At 46.0% G+C, this 18,426-nt stretch overlaps 1 protein-coding gene across 3 annotated transcripts in view; it reads left to right on the forward strand.

Annotated features, from left to right (window-relative positions):
• Positions 1-545: 545 nt before the first annotated feature.
• Positions 546-18,426, forward strand: part of ALG9 (ALG9 alpha-1,2-mannosyltransferase) — a 100,706-nt gene continuing 82,825 nt past the window's right edge. For 2 of the 3 annotated variants that reach the window (XR_003852176.1, XM_029573148.1), the window contains exons 1-8: positions 546-759; positions 1,813-1,951; positions 3,029-3,163; positions 5,383-5,453; positions 6,360-6,448; positions 7,546-7,681; positions 13,682-13,769; positions 14,561-14,666. Coding sequence is in view for 2 of the 3 variants with exons in the window: in XM_029573148.1 (XP_029429008.1) it covers positions 578-759; positions 1,813-1,951; positions 3,029-3,163; positions 5,383-5,453; positions 6,360-6,448; positions 7,546-7,681; positions 13,682-13,769; positions 14,561-14,666 (946 nt within the window). In the remaining variant the exon portion in view is untranslated. The remainder of the gene's footprint in view (positions 760-1,812; positions 1,952-3,028; positions 3,164-5,382; positions 5,454-6,359; positions 6,449-7,545; positions 7,682-13,681; positions 13,770-14,560; positions 14,667-18,426) is intronic. The other variant, XM_029573147.1, reaches the window with a different exon arrangement.

Consider the following 18,426-nt stretch of genomic DNA (forward strand, 5'->3'; position numbering starts at 1 on the left):
ACATCTCTGGCCCCCACACTCTCATTCATTCCCCTCTCCCCACCCCCCTCCAAGCACATCTCTGGCCCCCACACTCTCATTCATTCCCCTCTCCCCACCCCCCTCCAAGCACATCTCTGGCCCCCACACTCTCATTCCCCTCTCCCAACATACTAATTTCTCCCCTCCTGATACCTGGCTGTAGCTGCACAGTCTGAAGATTCCTTTGCTGTTGCCCTCCAATGCCGTGCTGCTGGCCTTCCCGTTCCAGGTTTGCCAACAAAAATGTGCTGGTGAGGTATCCATCAACAAGGCTTGCAGCTCACTCTTTGAATCCTGCTCTGATTGGCTTACTGCTGCAATATAGGGATAGGGTGTGCCTGCTATGGACAGGCTTCATCGCAGCAGCTAATCACTGTAACATCAGAGCACAAGTCCCGCCCAACAAGCCCAAAAAAAACGCGACTGGCAGAAAAAATAGCCCAATTAACAGCAACCAGCGAATCGAAAAAAAAAACCCGCGAATGACTAGGAAAAGAAGCCCAATCTCGCGGTAAATAAGCGAGGTTGGCAACACTGTCTACTGCCAGCACTAATCATGGCTGCCGCTCGGCGCAGGCTCAGTCCGCTTTCTGCTCGGAAGCCACCGGCGCTGCCCACACGAACCATGGCGTCGAAAGGGGCCCGGCAGAGACCGAAGGGAGGCGGCGGTGGCGACGGGGACCCAGGGAAACTGCGGGAGGAGAATCGGAGCAGCGAGGAAGCCAGAGCGGGCGGCGAGTAAGTGCCAGGGTCCGGGACCCGCTATTATCCCCATTCTTCCTCTGATTCCATAGTGACAGATGCCTGCATGTGTTTTCTCCCGAAATATAAATCCGCACCTCTCTTGTTTTATACTCTGCCTCCTTCTTCTAGGAGTGTGTAAGCTTGATATCTATCTATCTATCTATATATATATATATATATATCTATATATATATATATATATATATATCTATATAAGAGATGCCACGTCACCCCCTGTACGATCGAACAGGCTAATGCAGTCCTATTTCTATTCAGGTGCATGCATGGATTTGTAGTTCTGAATTTCTTAGGGACGGGCACTGTGAAAATCTACAAACTACAAATTCATGCATGCAGTGGGGCAAAACCAGGACTCGATAAGCTTGATCAGTTGACCTGGGAAGAGGTGACAACCCTAATTCTCACACACATATTTGATGCGGATATGGGTATATTTATGTATGTAGATATTTGTATATATACATACAAATGTATATTTTTAAGGGGGGGGGGGGGAGATGGTAGCCACATCGTTTTAAGGGTTCATATGTATGATTTATCCACACATGCTTCCTAGTAGTGGCAGGATCTCTGAACTGTCACCAGCCACTGCGGCCCCAATGCTCTCTTTTTGTTTTCTCCATATGTTAAAGCCATGCAGCGATTCAGCTTTCATTGACAGAATAGTCTGAGTTATAGTGCTTCATTCAGCACACTATTTGTGCTGATCCAGCAGTTGAATGAGTTGGGTTTTTGTTTTGCACTGATAATACTCTATGACGCTAAACAATCTAGTCACAAATGAAATAGGTTAGTCCACTTGAACTTACTGAATTTGTATTTGTACATTTTTAAATGGGTTAACATAGTAATCATATTGCTTTACTCAAGCTATAACTTTTTAAAGGAATAACTATTTCTAATTTCCACTTTCTTTTTTAAGACAATGCCTATGGTATCAGTGTTAGTTTTATGCAGTACTTTGCCTTACCTACTCTCATCCGCTTCTACAGGTCTAATTTAATTTTGGCTGTATCTATTTTTCAGGCCCTCAAGCAGTAAAGCAGGACAAGTCTGGGCACCTGAAGGGTCCACTGCTTTTAAGTGTCTTATTTCTGCTCGCTTCTGTGCAGCGCTCCTGAGTAATATCTCTGACTGTGATGAGACATTCAACTATTGGGAGCCAGTGAGTTCATCTCTCAGTTTGAAAATGTTGATTCTTATTAGAAAAACTTCATTTTAATGCCCATGCCTTTTTAATCAAACTACTTTATTATATGGACACAAAATAAAAAATTGATGCTACAAAGAACATTATCAAACATGGTTTGCAAATGCAAGATGGAATCTTATGTAAACAAATTAATGTCAAATAAATGAATCCCCATGCTTGCTGTATGGAACAGAGCACCCGCTTTTGGTATCTTGTATATATGTGCTGAGAAGTGCCGTAAAGCGAGCTCTAGAATGAGGCAGTATTTGAAACTTGTGTTTACGGTATGAGCTTCTGGAAGGCTATTTCTATTCATCACTGTTAAAATAACCTGGAGCAGCTTCTCATTGGAGGCGAAGGGGGCCGAAGCAGTGACAGAATTCAGGAAGGCGGGGGATAAGTGAAGGGGCCAACAGAAATCAGCTGGGGTCCATGGCAAATGCAAAAGGACAGAAACCGGTTGAATAAGATGGTCCATTTCTGCCCTCGCAGTCTGTGTTTCTCTGTAAAGCTAGAAATAAGACTTGGGCACCGCGATACATTGTATTTATAGACGATTGGAGTAAAGGTGTGCCCTGGTTCTGAATGGAAAGGGCATCTTGGATAATGAACCTTACTCCTGGTCGGGCAGGCAGCAGTGCTGGGTTCTGTTTCAAATGACGGATGCCGGTTACAGGGCTCACAGACCCGTTGGTCCGACTCCCTCTGGAATTTCCCTCAGAAAGTTCTGCCAGTGGGTACGACACGGGTACTTTTAAAAATCTAGGCGTGTCCTTTCTGGCCCATACAAAGCAGTGCTGCAGCACAAGTGCAGCTTTCATTTTAAACAAGACTGCAACTGGCGGGAGCTTTTAGCGCTGCAAACAGTTTGCAGTTTTCCCCACCATGTTCTACAATTCCATAAATTAAGATGGGTTTCCTTACAAGGTGCCACTGTGTTTTGTATGATATTAAGATCCACCCTGCCTTCCAAGTGTTGGTGTAGCTTGTTGGTTTTGTAGTGGGACAAAACAGCTTTGTCAATGTGTGGATTTTTCTGGGCTTTTCTAGACTCACTACCTCGTCTATGGAAAAGGCTTTCAGACCTGGGAATACTCGCCTGCCTACGCTCTCCGCTCCTATGCTTACCTCTGGTTGCACGCCTTGCCAGCTTTATTCCATGCTAAAATCTTGCAAACCAACAAGGTAAAAAGAAATTTGTTTGCACAATATCCTTTTCGCCTTTTGATAGTCCTTTGCAAAAGGAATGGGGAAGTGCGTCTCTGGATCGAGTCAAATTGCTTTTTTTTTTTTTATAAAAGCCATGCATCTGATGATTGTATTGGCCGTAAGGTATGTGTCAGGCTTAACGTGTCGATGTCCCGCTTCAGTCCGGTCGAAACCATGGCAGCCCTGGCTGTCAGAAGGAGTTCTGTATTTCAGGATGTAGTGGAAGATCGATTTAGTTGAAGATCTTCAGCCAGTCAGAAGCTGGACATTTGCATGCCCACCCTAAAGTTAATCTTCATAACTTTGCAGCAGGTTAATAAAACAGAAGGAACATTTTAAGAGAGAGCTGTACTGTGGGACACTGCAAGTAGTTACAGCGAGAAATCATATGCCCAGGTGGCAAATAAAATGTAATCTTGTCTTCATACTTTTAGCTGAACTGGGAGATGTTCCCGGCGGGAGGAATAGCATGCATGCAGATAGCATTTTTAAATCTTCACATGCACTTTTCCAGCAAAACGCCTTTCTGTGGGGAAAGTAGGCACACTTTGTACCCATGGTAAGTTTCAAGGCAAAATCTGTATTTTTGTTTTGAGAATTGGTGCAGAGCCCGCAGGTTAAAAAAAAAAAATTGTACGTGATCTTTGCCCTAGCGACTTCTATTTTACTGTCTGCTTCTTTCAGAGGATTTCCGTTGTATTTGCGCCCTTTGATTCTGATTTCTGTCTGTGTCAGACATTAAGGGTTGGCTGGCTCTCTTCGGAGTAAGCAAAAACTTCTGAAGTAAGCAGCTTCTGATTAGCTGAGACAGGCTAAAGGTTTTTCACCCCCCCATTTTGTGTCTCTGGGGGAAAGCTCTTGCTGCGCAGAGGACAATTTTTTTTCAGAGGCATTTACTCGGGTAAAACGGCTTGGATGAACTCAATTGAATTTCACTGCCATCTCGTCCTCTCTTAGCGCCCCCTATCACTGGAATAACCAAGTGAAATTCAATTGAGTTTATATAGAGGCATTACCTGCTTGCCACCGTATTCTCTCTTATATCTCATGTTTTCCTTAGCTTTAAATTCAGAGAACACATCAGCCAAATACAGATGTTATCTCAAGTTGATCCTATACTAACTTTGATATCAGAAGAAGCGGGGGAGGGTAATCGGAGATGTACCTACTGTTTATGGTTACATGTTATGACTATTATATTTGTATTGTATTTTATCTTTATGATATGCAATGTTCCACACAGATTTCATGATGTGTCAGGATGCTATTTTGCATATATTGATTATGTATAAAAATGCAATAAACAATAAAAAAAAACAACACAAAACGGCTTGGATAAAACTGATCCCCCCTCTATCCGAATAAAGGTCTGTGTGTTACAGATACCTGTATGTAGTTGTGGCTGGACTGCATAGGAAGTGTCTTTACTGGCTTGTTTAGGTCAAGGGAGCAAAATAGCATGCATACGTGTGCGTTTATGCAAGTAAGTGCGCTATTTTACCCCCTCTCGGCCTCCCGCAGTAAAGAGCGGGCGCACAATATGAGGTCATGCTTTTAATGTAGATAATGTTCTGGTAATTGGGTGGGTTAGAAGTTGCTGTAAAGAAAATAAATGTAAGAATGTGCAGACTTGAATTTGTATAAACAAAAAGAAAAGGCGTTCGATGCATCCAGCAGTATCCAGCTACAGAGCGTCCATATTTTAAGTTATAATAACCATGCCAAAGCATGAACAGAAACCCAGCACACTCATTCATCCACACTCACACCTAACGAGACTGAGGCTTCCGCAGAGTTAGAATACTTTATACTAAGTTTGAAAGAGGAACTACCTTTTAATGTTTCTGGTTTTGAAAATTCACACGAATAGTGCACACTTAAAACGCCCGGGTACTTTGCAACTATTTGAAATTTGCTTCCAGTGTTATAAAGAATAGGCCCGTACCTGGTGCTGTGTAGGGGAGGCCTGACCCTGCTTTCTGGGTTCGCCTAAGATCCAGCCATCCCAGCGTATTTAAAACAGCTGGCGCTGCAAGGCGGAGGAGTTTTCTTTCCGTTGGGATATAAAACAGAAAACCTCGCCCCCAAGCAGGCCAGACGGAGCCCTCTCTGGGCGTCTGAGCACGCCGGGCCCGTCTGGGCACAGATTGTGGTTGAAGCACTAATGCTTGTGATTTTTCCATTTCCCTTCTCAGGTCCTGGTCTTCTACTTTCTGCGGTGCCTTTTGGCCTCCCTGAGCTGTGTCTGCGAGCTTTATTTCTATAAGTAAGTACAGAAAGGTCAGTTTTCAACACGAGTGGCTCATTTTGACATCAGCGAGTTTGGGTATGGGGTTGACCAGTCTCCCAACAGTTAATGTTTTACATGCTAATTGTGAGCTCTCAATTGCTGTGAACTATGGGAAGAACCATTTTTTTTGTTTAACATCTTTAGTCAATCCTAACCCTTAAGTGCCATCCTTTTAGATCACTGGTACCAGCCAAATGTCATTGTGTTGCACTTCCTTAAGTGGTGCTGAGATGGTGGATACAGGTAGCCAGGAACCACTGTATGAACAGTGAATGTGAAGAGCGCTCAGAATAAGGCTGACACAAGTATCTGTTTTTTCTCTAAATGTTGTCATTGTGACTATCGCTATCTTCTTCCTAGTGTATATGTTTGAAAATTACTTAAGTTGTGCTGTACTAACAAGCTGTTCCAACCCCGAAAGATACACTCTTTGCATTCAGATTAAGACATTGACCTTTTATTTTGACCCTGTTCCTAACACTGTCCGCAAATGGTTTTTAAGTGTGCGTTTTCTGAAAAGTACAGGTTGCAAGAGAGTAAAAGTGGAGCCTGCCAAATCCCCCTTTCAGGTTAAAATTGGCTCTGTGCCGTGTGCCATTTACAGCTGCATGACTCTCTGTGTCAAGAACTGTGCCCCCGCAGTGTTTAGAAACGGGGACGTGCTGGCCGGGAAGGTGCTCGTCCTGCCTTTCGGCAGCTGGCGCTGCTCCCGCCAGCCTGCACAGAAAGCAATGAACGTAGCCGCCGTTCAGCCAGATCGGCTTGGAGGCTCTTGGCGTGCAGCTGCCGCGGTGGCCCTGGTGTGAGCCTCGCCGCTTATATGTTAACACGCGTCGCCGGTGTCTGTCTCCGTTTGTTACAGCTCCTTGTCTGCTTTTCTAGGGCGGTGTGCAAAAGGTTTGGGCTGCACGTGGGTCGCCTGATGCTGGCCTTCTTGATCCTCGGCACCGGGATGTTCTGTGCAGCGGCTGGTAGGTGGGTGGGGGGGGAGGGGAAAGGCATGCACACCGAACGGGCAGCTCTCTCCTCCTCCTGGTCAGTGACGAGGTGCCCAGCAGAATTCACGGACTTCATAGGAACCTGACAGGAGGCGCAACGTGAAGGCTTCTGCTGTGTGCCCAGCTCATTTCACATAGGCTCCCTTCTGAAGACCCTACTGAACCGAGAAGACTTTAAGCTGATGACCTAGAGAGGCAAAGGCTCTATAATGCCTTGAATTTTGTTGACTGAATGAAAAGATCTCCCCCCCCCCAAAGTGTTGTAGAAACTGTTAACTGGCATGGCAGAAATCTCAGTGTAGTTGTAGTTTTGCATTCCTTTTAGCTGTCATTAGCTTAGAGCTGTGCGGCAGCAGCAAAGCCCCGCAGGGTGAGGCCACAGTGAGTTGGCAGCAGCTCAACAGGAAATGACTTGGCAGATTGAACCCATCCCATTATGTAAATTTGCTTATCTTTGCAGCAGCATCACAGTTGTAAGCAAAAGTCACTGTTTTCTTGGCCTTAACATAGAATGGACCTAGTGAATAGTTACTGTAACTATATTTTGGTGGTCAGACCAGGGCTAGCACTGGCCATTCTTGCACTAAAGGCTCCAAGCCAACAAACGTAGGCTCTGTTGTATCTGAGTGGTGGGGGATTATAATTTCTTATTGACAGGATCTTTCTCTAGCTGACATTTTTATTGACCTTTTCCTCTGTTTTTGGGATAAGTTGCTCCATGCAGCTTTAGCTTGTCTATGTGGAAAGGTCTGCCATTGCTCAACAGCGCCACCCACTGTTCAGTGTTGGGGGGGGGGGGAATGCACTGTAGCTGAGTATTGACACTGCGATGGCTGGACTGGATGGGAGGGGAACCCAAACTGGGGGAACCTTGGCTAATTACAAATTGAAAGCTCCCGGCCTTGTAACGCCTGTAAAGGCTTATTCTGATTTACCTGGAAGCCCAAAGAAATAGTTTGGAAATGGCAGGACCAGGGGAAAAAAAGGGAGTTTATGATGATAAAGATCTGAAAAGATGTTTTGAATTTAAACATGCTGATTTATTTTTTTTTTGCTTTTGCTTTTTCAAGCTTACCTCCCCAGCAGCTTCTGTATGTACACCACAGTGGTGGCAATGACAGGCTGGTACATGGACAAGACTTCCGTGGCGGTGTTAGGAATTGCAGCTGGAGCCATCTGGGGCTGGCCCTTCAGTGCAGCTCTTGGGTAATAAATCAGTGAATGAAGTAATTTGTTTTTTTATTTGCTTTTCAGCTTATTATATGAAATGTTTCCCCTTGAAGTAAGCAATGGATATTAAGGGGGTAATTTTTGTAAGACTGCAAATATGTGCCTAAATGATATAAATTTTCAGAGCGGAATTAGACGCCTAAGTCTGCTTTGAAAGGTATCCCACCAAATTTACCTGCACGCATGTAACACCTGTTTGGTGCACGATACCTGTTTGGGGAAAATTCACATGCAGTCTTAGGTGCAGATGTTTGAAAAATCATTTTGCTGACTAAATATTAAGCGTGAGTGCATGCAGATACATCGGAATCATTTTCAAAGCAGACTTGTGTGCGTTGGTCTGTTTTGAAAGCAAGCATAGTTTGTGTGTGTGTGTTTGCCAGCTAAGTTAGTGTGATTTCACAGAATTACTCCCTGAAAAGCCAGTGATAAGCTGCTCTGAATAGCAGCCGAGCACGTGCATTAACTCATGTTTAGTGTACACAGTTATGGGCAATAGAAATATCTATAACTGAGCGCAGAAGGTAAAATACATGTGCTTATTTCCAAACTTTATCACAAAACACTTGACTACACCTCGTTTTGTAGTTTAAATTTAATTTGTGACAGTGAGTCTGCGAAGCAGTTATCGCTTGTATTTTATCTGAGCTGCTTTGCATAATTTTTCGCTGTAGTGCTTCATTAGCATGGTTTTTGCGCTTAAACTAGCTAAAGTGCTCACCATTTATCTTGCACTGTTAGTGCAAGATAAATTGTGTGTGCAAAAACCACAATTCCTGTTTGTACCCCAGATCAGTCCAGACAAGTGGGTTTTGCATCCCTGCCAGCAGAGGGAGGCAGAGAACTAAAAGCTTTGAAGCTTTTAGTATTTCTCTGTCTCCAGCGGATGGTTGAGGTAAAAACCTGTAGTTAAGAACAAAGAAAGAAAGAAGGGTCAGAAGAAGAGGGGGGGGGGGGGGGGGGGGAGGAGATGCGAGCTGTGGGCGGGTCAGGGGAGAGGATGACGTGGAGTTTTCCTCAGAATTTGTCTTGCTTATGCATAAGGCCTTTTTAACCAGGAAAAGCACTGGCTATAAAAGGGCACTTCTGTCAGTGGTCTCATCCTGCTGCAAAGAGGCTGAGGGGCTCCTTGGCCAGGGGGTCAGGGGACCTCCTTTGCTGGCTGGGCCTGGTGGCTCAGATGATTCAGCCCTGGATGACCTGGAAGATGGTCTTGGGGGTTGGTCCGAAGGTGGATCAGGATGACCCAGAAGATCTCAAGGCAGATGTCGCTCAGGACGGGGATAAGGACATGGCTGATCCGGAAGAGGTCCCAATAAGGAGGAGTTGAGGCCCCTTATTTCCCATTTTTGGAAGGAAATGGGTATTAAGGTGGTCCAGGAGGAGTCAGACAATGAAGGGGTGGATCCGGTGTTGCTTGGACTTCGGGGCTCACCCAAAGCCTTTCTTCTCCCTAAAAGGATCAAGAAATTGGTGAACCAGGAATGGTTCCAGAGACAAACCCCAAGTGGCTAGAGCCGTAACAAAGTTGTATTCCCTCATGGAGGACATCCTGCCGCTGCTGGTATTGCTGAAGGTGGATGCTTCCGTCTCGTCGGTCACATTCTGCTTGCAGGTTTGGCAGTGTTAAAGGATGCCCAGGGACCATAAGCTAGAGATTCATCGGGAGAGGATGTTTGAAGTCACGGCGCTGAGCCTGCGAGCGGTGATCTGTGGAAGTCTGATGCAGAGGGCCTGTTTACCCTGGGTCCAGAAGCCTCAGGAGACGTCTTCAGCAGGCGCTGGTGTTAATAGCTGGGCAGGGGCCGGCATTGCACATGAGGCTGATGCGCTTTATGACTTGAGCTGGATTTTGGCCAGGAATATGGTCACGGAGGTCTCGGTGCGACATCTGCTGTGGTTGCGCAGTTGGGCGGCTGATATGTGGTCCAAGTCTCAGCTCTGTAATCTTCCTTTTAAAGGAAGGAAAATTGTTGTTTGGGGAGGTCCTGAAACAACTGATGAAGATTTTGAGGGAGTCTAAAGCTGCTGGAGGATAAGATGAGTCGGGAAGTCTTTTCTGTCTCACTCTAGGTTTCGGGCGGTGCGGCTGTTTTCGTCCCAGTAAGGGTTCTGCACTGTCTTCGAGGCAGAACCAGGGGTCCGGTAGGCAGCAGTCCTTTTGAGGAGCCCATAGTCTTCCCTGAGAGGGCTCCGACCAGGGGGCCTGGCGGCGGTAAGGCTTCACAATGAAGCCAGGCTGGTCCAGTCTCTCGAGGTGGCGGTGGAAGGCCGTCTATCACAGTTTTATGAAGAGTGGACCGGGATTACCTTGGACCAATGGATCGTAGAGGTAATAAGGGACGGCTGTGCTTTAGAATTTTTTGACCCCATCACAGAAGCTTTCATGGTGTCTCATTGCAGTGTCGGAGGCAAGCAAGCGGCGATTCGGGACATGTTGTTGTGTCACCTTTAGTTGCTGGCGTGATTGTACCGGTGGCGGCCAGGGAGGTACTAGATTTACTGTGTTGTGCCAAAAAAAGAAGAAGCCTTTCGTCCCAGCCTCGAACTCCAAAAGGGGAAATGTGATACTGCGAGTTACCCGTTTTTCCACACGAAAACGTTGCGGGCGATGATAACGGCAGTTCATCGCGCAGGGTTTTTTTGGGCCTCGCTAGAATTGACGGAAGCCTGTCTGCACATTCCCATTTGGGAAGAACATCCAAAGTTTCTTCGTGGTATGGTTCTGGGGTAACCTTTCCAGTTCCGGGCCTTCCCATTCGGTTTGGTGACTGCACCTCGCCCATTCACAAAGGTGATGGTGGTGGTGGCGGCAGCTCTCCGCAGGGAGGGGGGATCCTAGGTCATACTTCTCTGGTTTATCCAAGGGAAATCGGAGGAGGTATTCTGGCAGTCTGTGCGCACGGTGATGGATTTGTTGTGATTCTTGAACTGGGTGGTGAATTTGGCAAAGAGCCACCTGAGCCCTACCCAGATGCTGGAATACTTGGGGGCGAAGTTTGATACACAGCTCGGCAGTGTTTCTCACCCTGGAGAGGATGTGGAAGTTACAATCCCAGGTGGTGCGGATTTTGCGGATGCCAGTGCCCGGGGCTTGGGATTATCTTCAGGTCTGGGTTCAGTGGCATCTATGCTGAATTTGGTGCCCTAGGCTTTTGTCCATGTGGCCCTCTGCAGGGGATGTTGCTGTAGGGCTGGAATCCGTTGTCTGAGGAGTTTCATCGGCCTTTACTGCTGCAGGGTACTTCCAGGTTCATTCTCTCGTGGTGGCTGTGTCAGCCCAATTTGGAGAAAGGGATGGGCCTGGAGGTTCTGGACTGGGTTTATAGGAATCGGGGTTGCCAACCTCAAGAGTTGAGGGGCGATCTGTCAAGAACTGTGGTTGTCAGTGGAAACATCCTGGTCTATCATTCGCTTGGAAATGAGAGCAGTGTGCAGGGCATTGGTGGAATTCCTTCTACAAGTCCGAGGTCAGATGTTCTATGTTTATTACACGACTTGTTAAATGTAAACCGACTTGATGCAACCTTTGGTCGTGAAAGCCGGTATAGAAATTAATAAATAAATAAATAAATAAATGGTCAGAGTTTTCAGACAATGTGACAGCAGTGGCTTATATCAGTCGGCAAGGGGGAATGAAGAGTTTGTTTGTTTGTTTATTTATATAAAAGTTCTTATACACTGCTTATACAATTAGTTATTTGATCTATGCGGTTTACAGTAAAAACATACATAAAACTCAAGTCAAATAAAAAATAGGAGACATCAAATAATAGGCGGATCGTGTAGGTTAAAACAGTATAGATCAATAAATTAAACTTAAAATATCCAATTGATAACTGATGGAAGAGGACAGTAAAAACAGGTTATGTGATGTAAGCGATAGTGCAAAAGTAGGTTTTTAAAGCTTTTTTAAAATCTTTGGTATTGGGCATGAGACGAATGTCTTCAGGTAAGGAGTTCCATAAAACCGGACTGGCAACTGAAAAAGCGCGCTTGCAGGTCAGGTCTAATCTTGCCGTCTTTATTGTAGGAGCCCAGGACCTTTTGGCCTGGGTGAAGCAACGTTAGCAAGGGATGGCCAATGTGCAAGTGGACCATCTCAGCAGGCAACAGTTGGACCCAGGAGAATGGGAGCTGTCGAAGGAGGCCTTCGGTGTAATCCAGTCTCGGGACAGTCCCCATCTGGATCTGGTGGCGTCAAGGAGCAACACCAAGGCAGCAAGTTTCTTCAGCCGCAGACGTTAGGTCGCAGCCGAGGGCATAGACGCTTGGGTTCTTCCATGACTGACAAGGATTCTGCTGTATGTGTTTCCTCCGTGACTGTTAATGAGTGTTTAGGCGCATCGAGAGACATCCGGGCCAGGTGATACTGGTGGTGCTGGAGATGCTGCTGCGTCCGCGGATCTGGTTCAGCGCGCAATTGATGGGTCCCTGAAATTGGCTCAGTTGCAGGGGCTGTTAAGGGCAGATCACTTTTGTCTCGTGACTTGACTTTTGAGAACAGGTGCTTGCAACAAAAAAGGATACTCTGAGCCCGTGATTTTCAAGGGCTTAGTTTACAATTCCTTGCGGGTTCAGGTGGCAGCCTTGGGGTGTCTGAGGCATACTCCAGGAAAAAGGTCGTTTGGCCTCACATCTGGATGTTGTGAGGTTTTTGAAGGGGGTCGAGCATCTGCGGCCACCGGTGTATAGACTGAGTCCGGCGTGGAGTTTAAAATTGGTCTTGCAGGTGCTTTGTGGGCCTCCATTTTTGAGCTGCTGAGGAAGGTGGTGTTATAGGACCTCACACTGAAGGTGGTATTTTTGGTGGCGATTTGTTCATTCAGAAGGATCTCGGAGCTGCAGGCTTTGTCCTATAGGGAAGCATTTCTGAAGATTTTGGACGAGGGAGGTGTCTTTGTGCAGGGTACCCTCGTTCCTATCTAAGGTGGTATCTTTGCTTCACCTGAATCAGACTGTGGAGCTCCTGCCTTCCCGAATTGGTCTGCTGAGTCGCCGGCGGCAAAGGTCACAAACAGTTTTCGGCAGTCGGATCATTTGTTTGTATTGTTTAGAGGTGCCAGAAATGGATGCAAGGCCTCCCAAGGGCACGATAGTGCGTTGGCTGAAGGAAGCTATTGTTTCGGCCTAGCCTTGTAAGGGGAGAAGAATTCCACTCCACTAGAGCGCAGGCAGCGTCGTGGGCTATGTGTCGGTTAGTGTCGCCACAGGAAATTTTGTAGAGCGGTGACGTGGTCTTCTCTTCACATTTTATCTTGCCGTTACTGTTTAGATGTTCAAGAGAGCCAACCTTTGGTGAAAGTGTGTTGAGAGTGGGGGGTCTTTCGTGGGCCTACCCAATGTAGGAGTGCTTTGGTACATCCCACTTGTCTGGACTGATCTAGGGTACGAACAGGATAGGAAAATTGGTTCTTACCTGCTAACTTGCACATAATCCTAGTTTACACATGCTGATCGCTTTTATCGCGTGTTTTTAAGTGTAAGCACAGGTTAGAACCTTGGCTTCTTAGAATGATATTCCTCTTGCAGTCTGATCATCCCTGCTACAGAATAACACATCCTGTGCTTTGCATTCCTTTTTCTCCATGCAGCACCTACAAATATAAAACCAGTGATTTTAGCCAATAAGCTGGGCCATTTGAACTGGAAGTCGCAGCCCAGCAACCTCATGGTCTTGATGTTGCACAGCAACTTTTACCATCAGAGTGTCATTTTGACCATTAGGCATTGCTGATGATATTCATGTTCTTATGATGGCTAATCTTTGCTCTTCCCCCCACATATACAGAACAATAATTATCCAGTTATAGTCGGTAGTTCTTTTATCAACCTCAGAAGGATGAAATGCTGAGTTGCCCCTCTAAGAATGTGACTCTTAAATCCCCAGGATGATACAGATGTTGCAGACTAATGCCTTAGCCAGCAGGCTTAATGCTCAAGCTAATGAGTCTTGTGATGTTTTATATGTTCCAGGCTTCCTATTGCTTATGATTTACTGGTGGTGAAACGGAAATGGAAGAGCTTCATAAGCTGGTCTGTGTTAGCAATAATAATATTTTTGGTAAGGGCGTATAATTTTTTTTTTTTCATTCCTTAGCTAAAATTCAATAGGAGCAGACACATGCAGGCTGTAATACTGTTGTGGATTTCTGACATCATACTGCCAGGTAGTAATGGTTCTGGAGAAAACTGGACCTGAAGACAAAAAGGGACCAGTGTAGCTTTGAAAGCCCAAGTGCATCACCTTTGGATAATTGTTATGCTGAGTCAGTAAGAGATATTGCAGCCTGCAGGGAATCCAGTAAAGATTGTAAATAAAAACTAATTTTGTTAATCAGCTTGGGAATTCATAGAGTTAATTTTTATGCTTTTTTTTGTTTTGTTATTACATGCATGAAAATTGTAGCTCTTTGTAATTATGACAGGAAAGAGGTCCTGGGGTGATCATATTTGATGATTGCGATGTCACAAAACACAGAAACATGACGGCAGAAAAAGACCAAATGGTCCATCCACTCTGCCCAATTTTATGTAGCCCTTACAATTTCCATCATTCCCTCAGTGTAATAGGGCAGTGACCAGAGCCAGGCTAAAGTGCACAGGGAGAGGTATTACAGGATAAAACAAAAGGAGGCAATGGTGCCTCTGTGCAGGCCACTGGCGAGAGCTCATCGGGAGTGTTGTCCAGTTCTGTAGGTCGTTCCTCCAAAAGCACAGAGCAGAGGCAGCCCAGAGAAGGGCTCCGGAAACGGTGACATAGCCACATGGGTCCCCGAAAGTCAGGGCATTTCCCGAAGGCTGTGAAATCGCACAAGAAGAGCCTCATTAAAATTGGAAATTGCTTTCTTTTAGGTGCCTCTGGTGGCTATTGACAGCTACTACTATGGGAAGTTGGTCATAGCACCTGTGAACATTGTTCTGTACAACGTTTTCACGCCTCACGGACCTGATCTGTACGGTAAGCTGCTGACTTCCAATTGTGGGAAAAATACTACTGCTACCATTTTATCATTTCTGCAGCGCTATTGGACGCTAAGGAAATGGTAAATGGTAGAAATTCACATGAAAGACAGTCCCTTCCCTGTCGAGCATACCGGCTAGTCAAGCCAAGTAAGAGACTTTGGGAGTTTAACTTCGTACAGGAAACGGTTACAACTAATAAGGGTGTGATCAGGAGAACCAGGGGTTAAGATTTAAAAGCAGCTTTAAACACGGTGGGTTTTTATGCCGGATTTGAATAAGGCCAGAGAGGGGGCATGGGGTACAGTTCAGGAAAGCCTATTCCAAGCCGCACCGCACAGGAAAGTGCAAAACACGGGGTTGGGACTTGGCGATGGGGGAGGGGGGACCACAGGTAAGAGCGTCCTGCCCGATTGGAGCGGAGGCCACAAAGAAGGCGAGTTACTTAATTTTGAGGTGCAGCACCCACCTCTCCCACAGAGGCTACGAAGACCTGAACAAAAATGAATCCAGCAAAGTAACAGCTAATAAAGGAGTCTAAAGCTGTGCAGGGTCTACGAAAGCCAGAGAAATCATCCGGTACTATAAGGGCACGCTTGAGATATTCCAGAGGGAGGGGCATTGTTGGGGCGGGGGCTATCGGTTTAATACCATTAGCGGTCTGAAGGAGAGCGGTTTTTGAGCTGAGCGTAAGGCCCTTATTGGCTGGTACAGGTGACCACAAGAAGAAAGTTAACATGGAGCACACGTGTGAAAAATACGACGAGCTGGGCACAACGGCTTGCAACCTGCCTTCTGGGACACTGGAAGCCAGTGGAGGGCTTTGGGTACTGGTTGTGTATATTCATGTAATCCGGCTCCAGTGATTCAGAATGACTGCACTTGTAGGTGAGTAAGAGAAGCCTGAACTGCGTGTGGAAACGCCCAGGGAGCCAATGCAGTGTGGCATTGGCAGAAGAGAAGTACCCGGGTGAATTTTGCTCTGGAATAAGGAGACTCCCTGCAGGGAAGACCAGGGCTCTGCAAGGTGTGCTGCAGCTTTCTAGTTGTGCTCACTACATATCCGCAGGTGTTTCAGGTGTGTCTGAACCAGATTGCGAAGGTCAGTATGCATATAATGGCAAGCGAGAGCATTAATCTGAATACCCCTTGACACGGATGTTACACAGAAAGCACTGGTGGGATCTGTGCAGTAAATATGGACGCCTGCAGTGTCGGAGACTAAGTTTTTATCTGGAATGGTGGGCAGTGGATTGTGTAGGCCGCCTGATCTGTGCAGCTTTTGGTAGTTACTTTTGAGTTTTTTTATGCGGTGTGCCATTTTCCCTTTATCTTAATGGCGTCTGATGGCCAGGCTTTCCTTGTTTTGGAGGTGAATTGGGTTTTGTTACATGTTTCAGTAAGTCAAGAGCCAGAACTGAATCCCGTTGCCTTCGTGTCTTCAGCCACCAGATGTCTCTCTGCAGGAAGGAATGATCGGATTGTGTTTCTCGGTGAAACCGGCTTTACTGCTGTAAAGGTCTGTCCCTCTGGTCCTCACAGGAATGGTCTGTGCTGTACCTCCAGTGTTGCAAAGGCTGAACATGGGTCTGTGCCTTGGAGCTTGCAAAGGTCCTGGGAGATGACTTTGTCCCCCTGACTTTCAAGATGGTGTTGAGCAGTGGCCTCGTCTGTTCCTAGAAACCTTATGGCAATAGCTTGGGATGCTGCAGCGAAAGCCCTGCATTTCCACTGACCGTTTGTCATCCGTCCCGGGTCCCGTTGCTGCAAACCCCTGTGCTAAACACAATGGAGTGAATTTTCGAAGGAGTTGCACATGTAAAAGTAGCAATTTTCAGAAGCCCATTTATGCACATAAAATCTTTTGAAAATTAGATCCAGTGTTTTTTTTCAAACAGTTTTATAATTGCAGGGTGATAACTTTTGTTCACATTTATTTTAAAGGTGGGCTGATGCCTGTTTTTGGTGTGGATATAACTGTACTAATATATTTTATTTCTAAGCATTTGATATTCCTTCTCTTCCTAAAGGCAGGCCCAAGGTGGATTACCTCAAGTAAAAGGCATTCAGTACCTGTGTAATGGATGTACCCACCTATGAGTTAGATCGTCAATAAATGGATAAAAAGTGGGACACACTAGCCAGGAATAAAGAAATAGGTGCAGTGGGTATAAATAGCCTAGATACATAGGTAACTTAATATATTGCAATCTCTTTCCACAGAAGGCTGTGTTCTTGCAAACCGTGCCTGTTTTAAAAGTACTTTTTTTATTTTTTAAATCAGCTGAGCTGGTAGGACCTTCTGATGCCACTGTGGCTGTGCATATATGCATGTGCTGAGCTGCACTAATGTCCCTGCAGGAAATGCATTCATAGAAACGAGACAGCAGAAAAAAAAAACCACCTAGCCTATCTAATCTGCCCATTACTCAACTGATTTAGCTTGAGGATTCCCATCGCTCCCTGTGTTTATCCCATGCTTTCTTGAATTCAGAGACTGGTTTTTGTCTCCCATCACCTCCACTGGGTGGCCATTCTAAGAAGGCCCGGATTTGGGCATAGGTAACATAGGCAACTGCCTCTGGCACCGGAGCCTTGCTGTTGTTGCTGTGCTTCCATCGGGGTCTGCCTGCCTCCCAGCCGCTTAGCTAAGGCGGCGCTGTTCCGATCCCGCGGCGGCAGCAGTAACCTACAAGGAAATCAGCACAGGCCCTGCCCCCCGCAGGGGTTTTCTAGGCTGCTGCTGCTGCAGGATCAGAACAGCGTTGCTTTAGTCTTCCTGACTGTTTGCCCCTAAGCACTGAAAAAATTCCTTTGGAAAAATATGTACTGGAGCCAATCTTAAGATCCCAGGTGAGGTTACGAAACAATAGCCCCAGAGGTTTACGAGCGTGAGATTCTCGAGAGGTCAGGGTATAGGATTTGGGGGGGGGGTGCCTGATTTTTTTTCTGGACTGAAATAAGACCATAAAAGAAATGATTTAATTATCCCAAAATCCACGAGGTCCACGTTCCGCCACAGGCCGTCCGAGAAAGTTACCCGGATAAATTTATCCAGATTAGCTTAAATGCTATATTCATCGGCACGGTACCCGGAGAAACCTAGCGATATCCAGGTAAGTTCACCCGGAACACTTTAGGACGGTCCTGCCGCACCGCCAGACTTAGCCGAGTAACTGAATATCAGAGTTATCCAGATAACTTTCCTCCGCAGTTACCCTGATTTATCTGGCTAAATTTTACCCGGGTAATAGTTATTCATTTGCTCACTTTTGCATTCTGCTTCTTCCGGGGCAATTTGTTCAGAGCAGATCACATAATAAAACATTCATGATAACTGACCAGGAGGGTGGAAAATTTAAATCTTGGGGTTTGCCTGGGAGACTCAAACGATACCTGGATAAGTCCCTTTGAATATGGACCCCTTAAGCCTCTTCCCTCTCCTCTGCAATGATGGATTAAGAATGTAGTGCCGATGCGTAGCACTAGACTGACGGCCCTTCATGTGTTAGATTCGCTGCAGAATTGGTGGTTGTGGGGATTTTTTGTTGTTTTTTTTTTTTAAGCTGCCTTAAGCCTTGTGTAACTGAAGACAAACGAGACTGTTTTTGCCTGTGAGTAAGGATCCATGAATGCCCTTGCCCGAGTGAGTCACTGTTGAGAGCACTCTTGAAGCTTGCTTTTACCTAAACCTTGCGTCACTCGGTCACTTATCTTGTCCATATGACGCATTGTTCCTGCAGGCTTTGATATCTTCC

Source organism: Rhinatrema bivittatum, chromosome 12 (assembly GCF_901001135.1).
Source record: "Rhinatrema bivittatum chromosome 12, aRhiBiv1.1, whole genome shotgun sequence".
Taxonomy (NCBI): Eukaryota; Metazoa; Chordata; class Amphibia; order Gymnophiona; family Rhinatrematidae; genus Rhinatrema; species Rhinatrema bivittatum.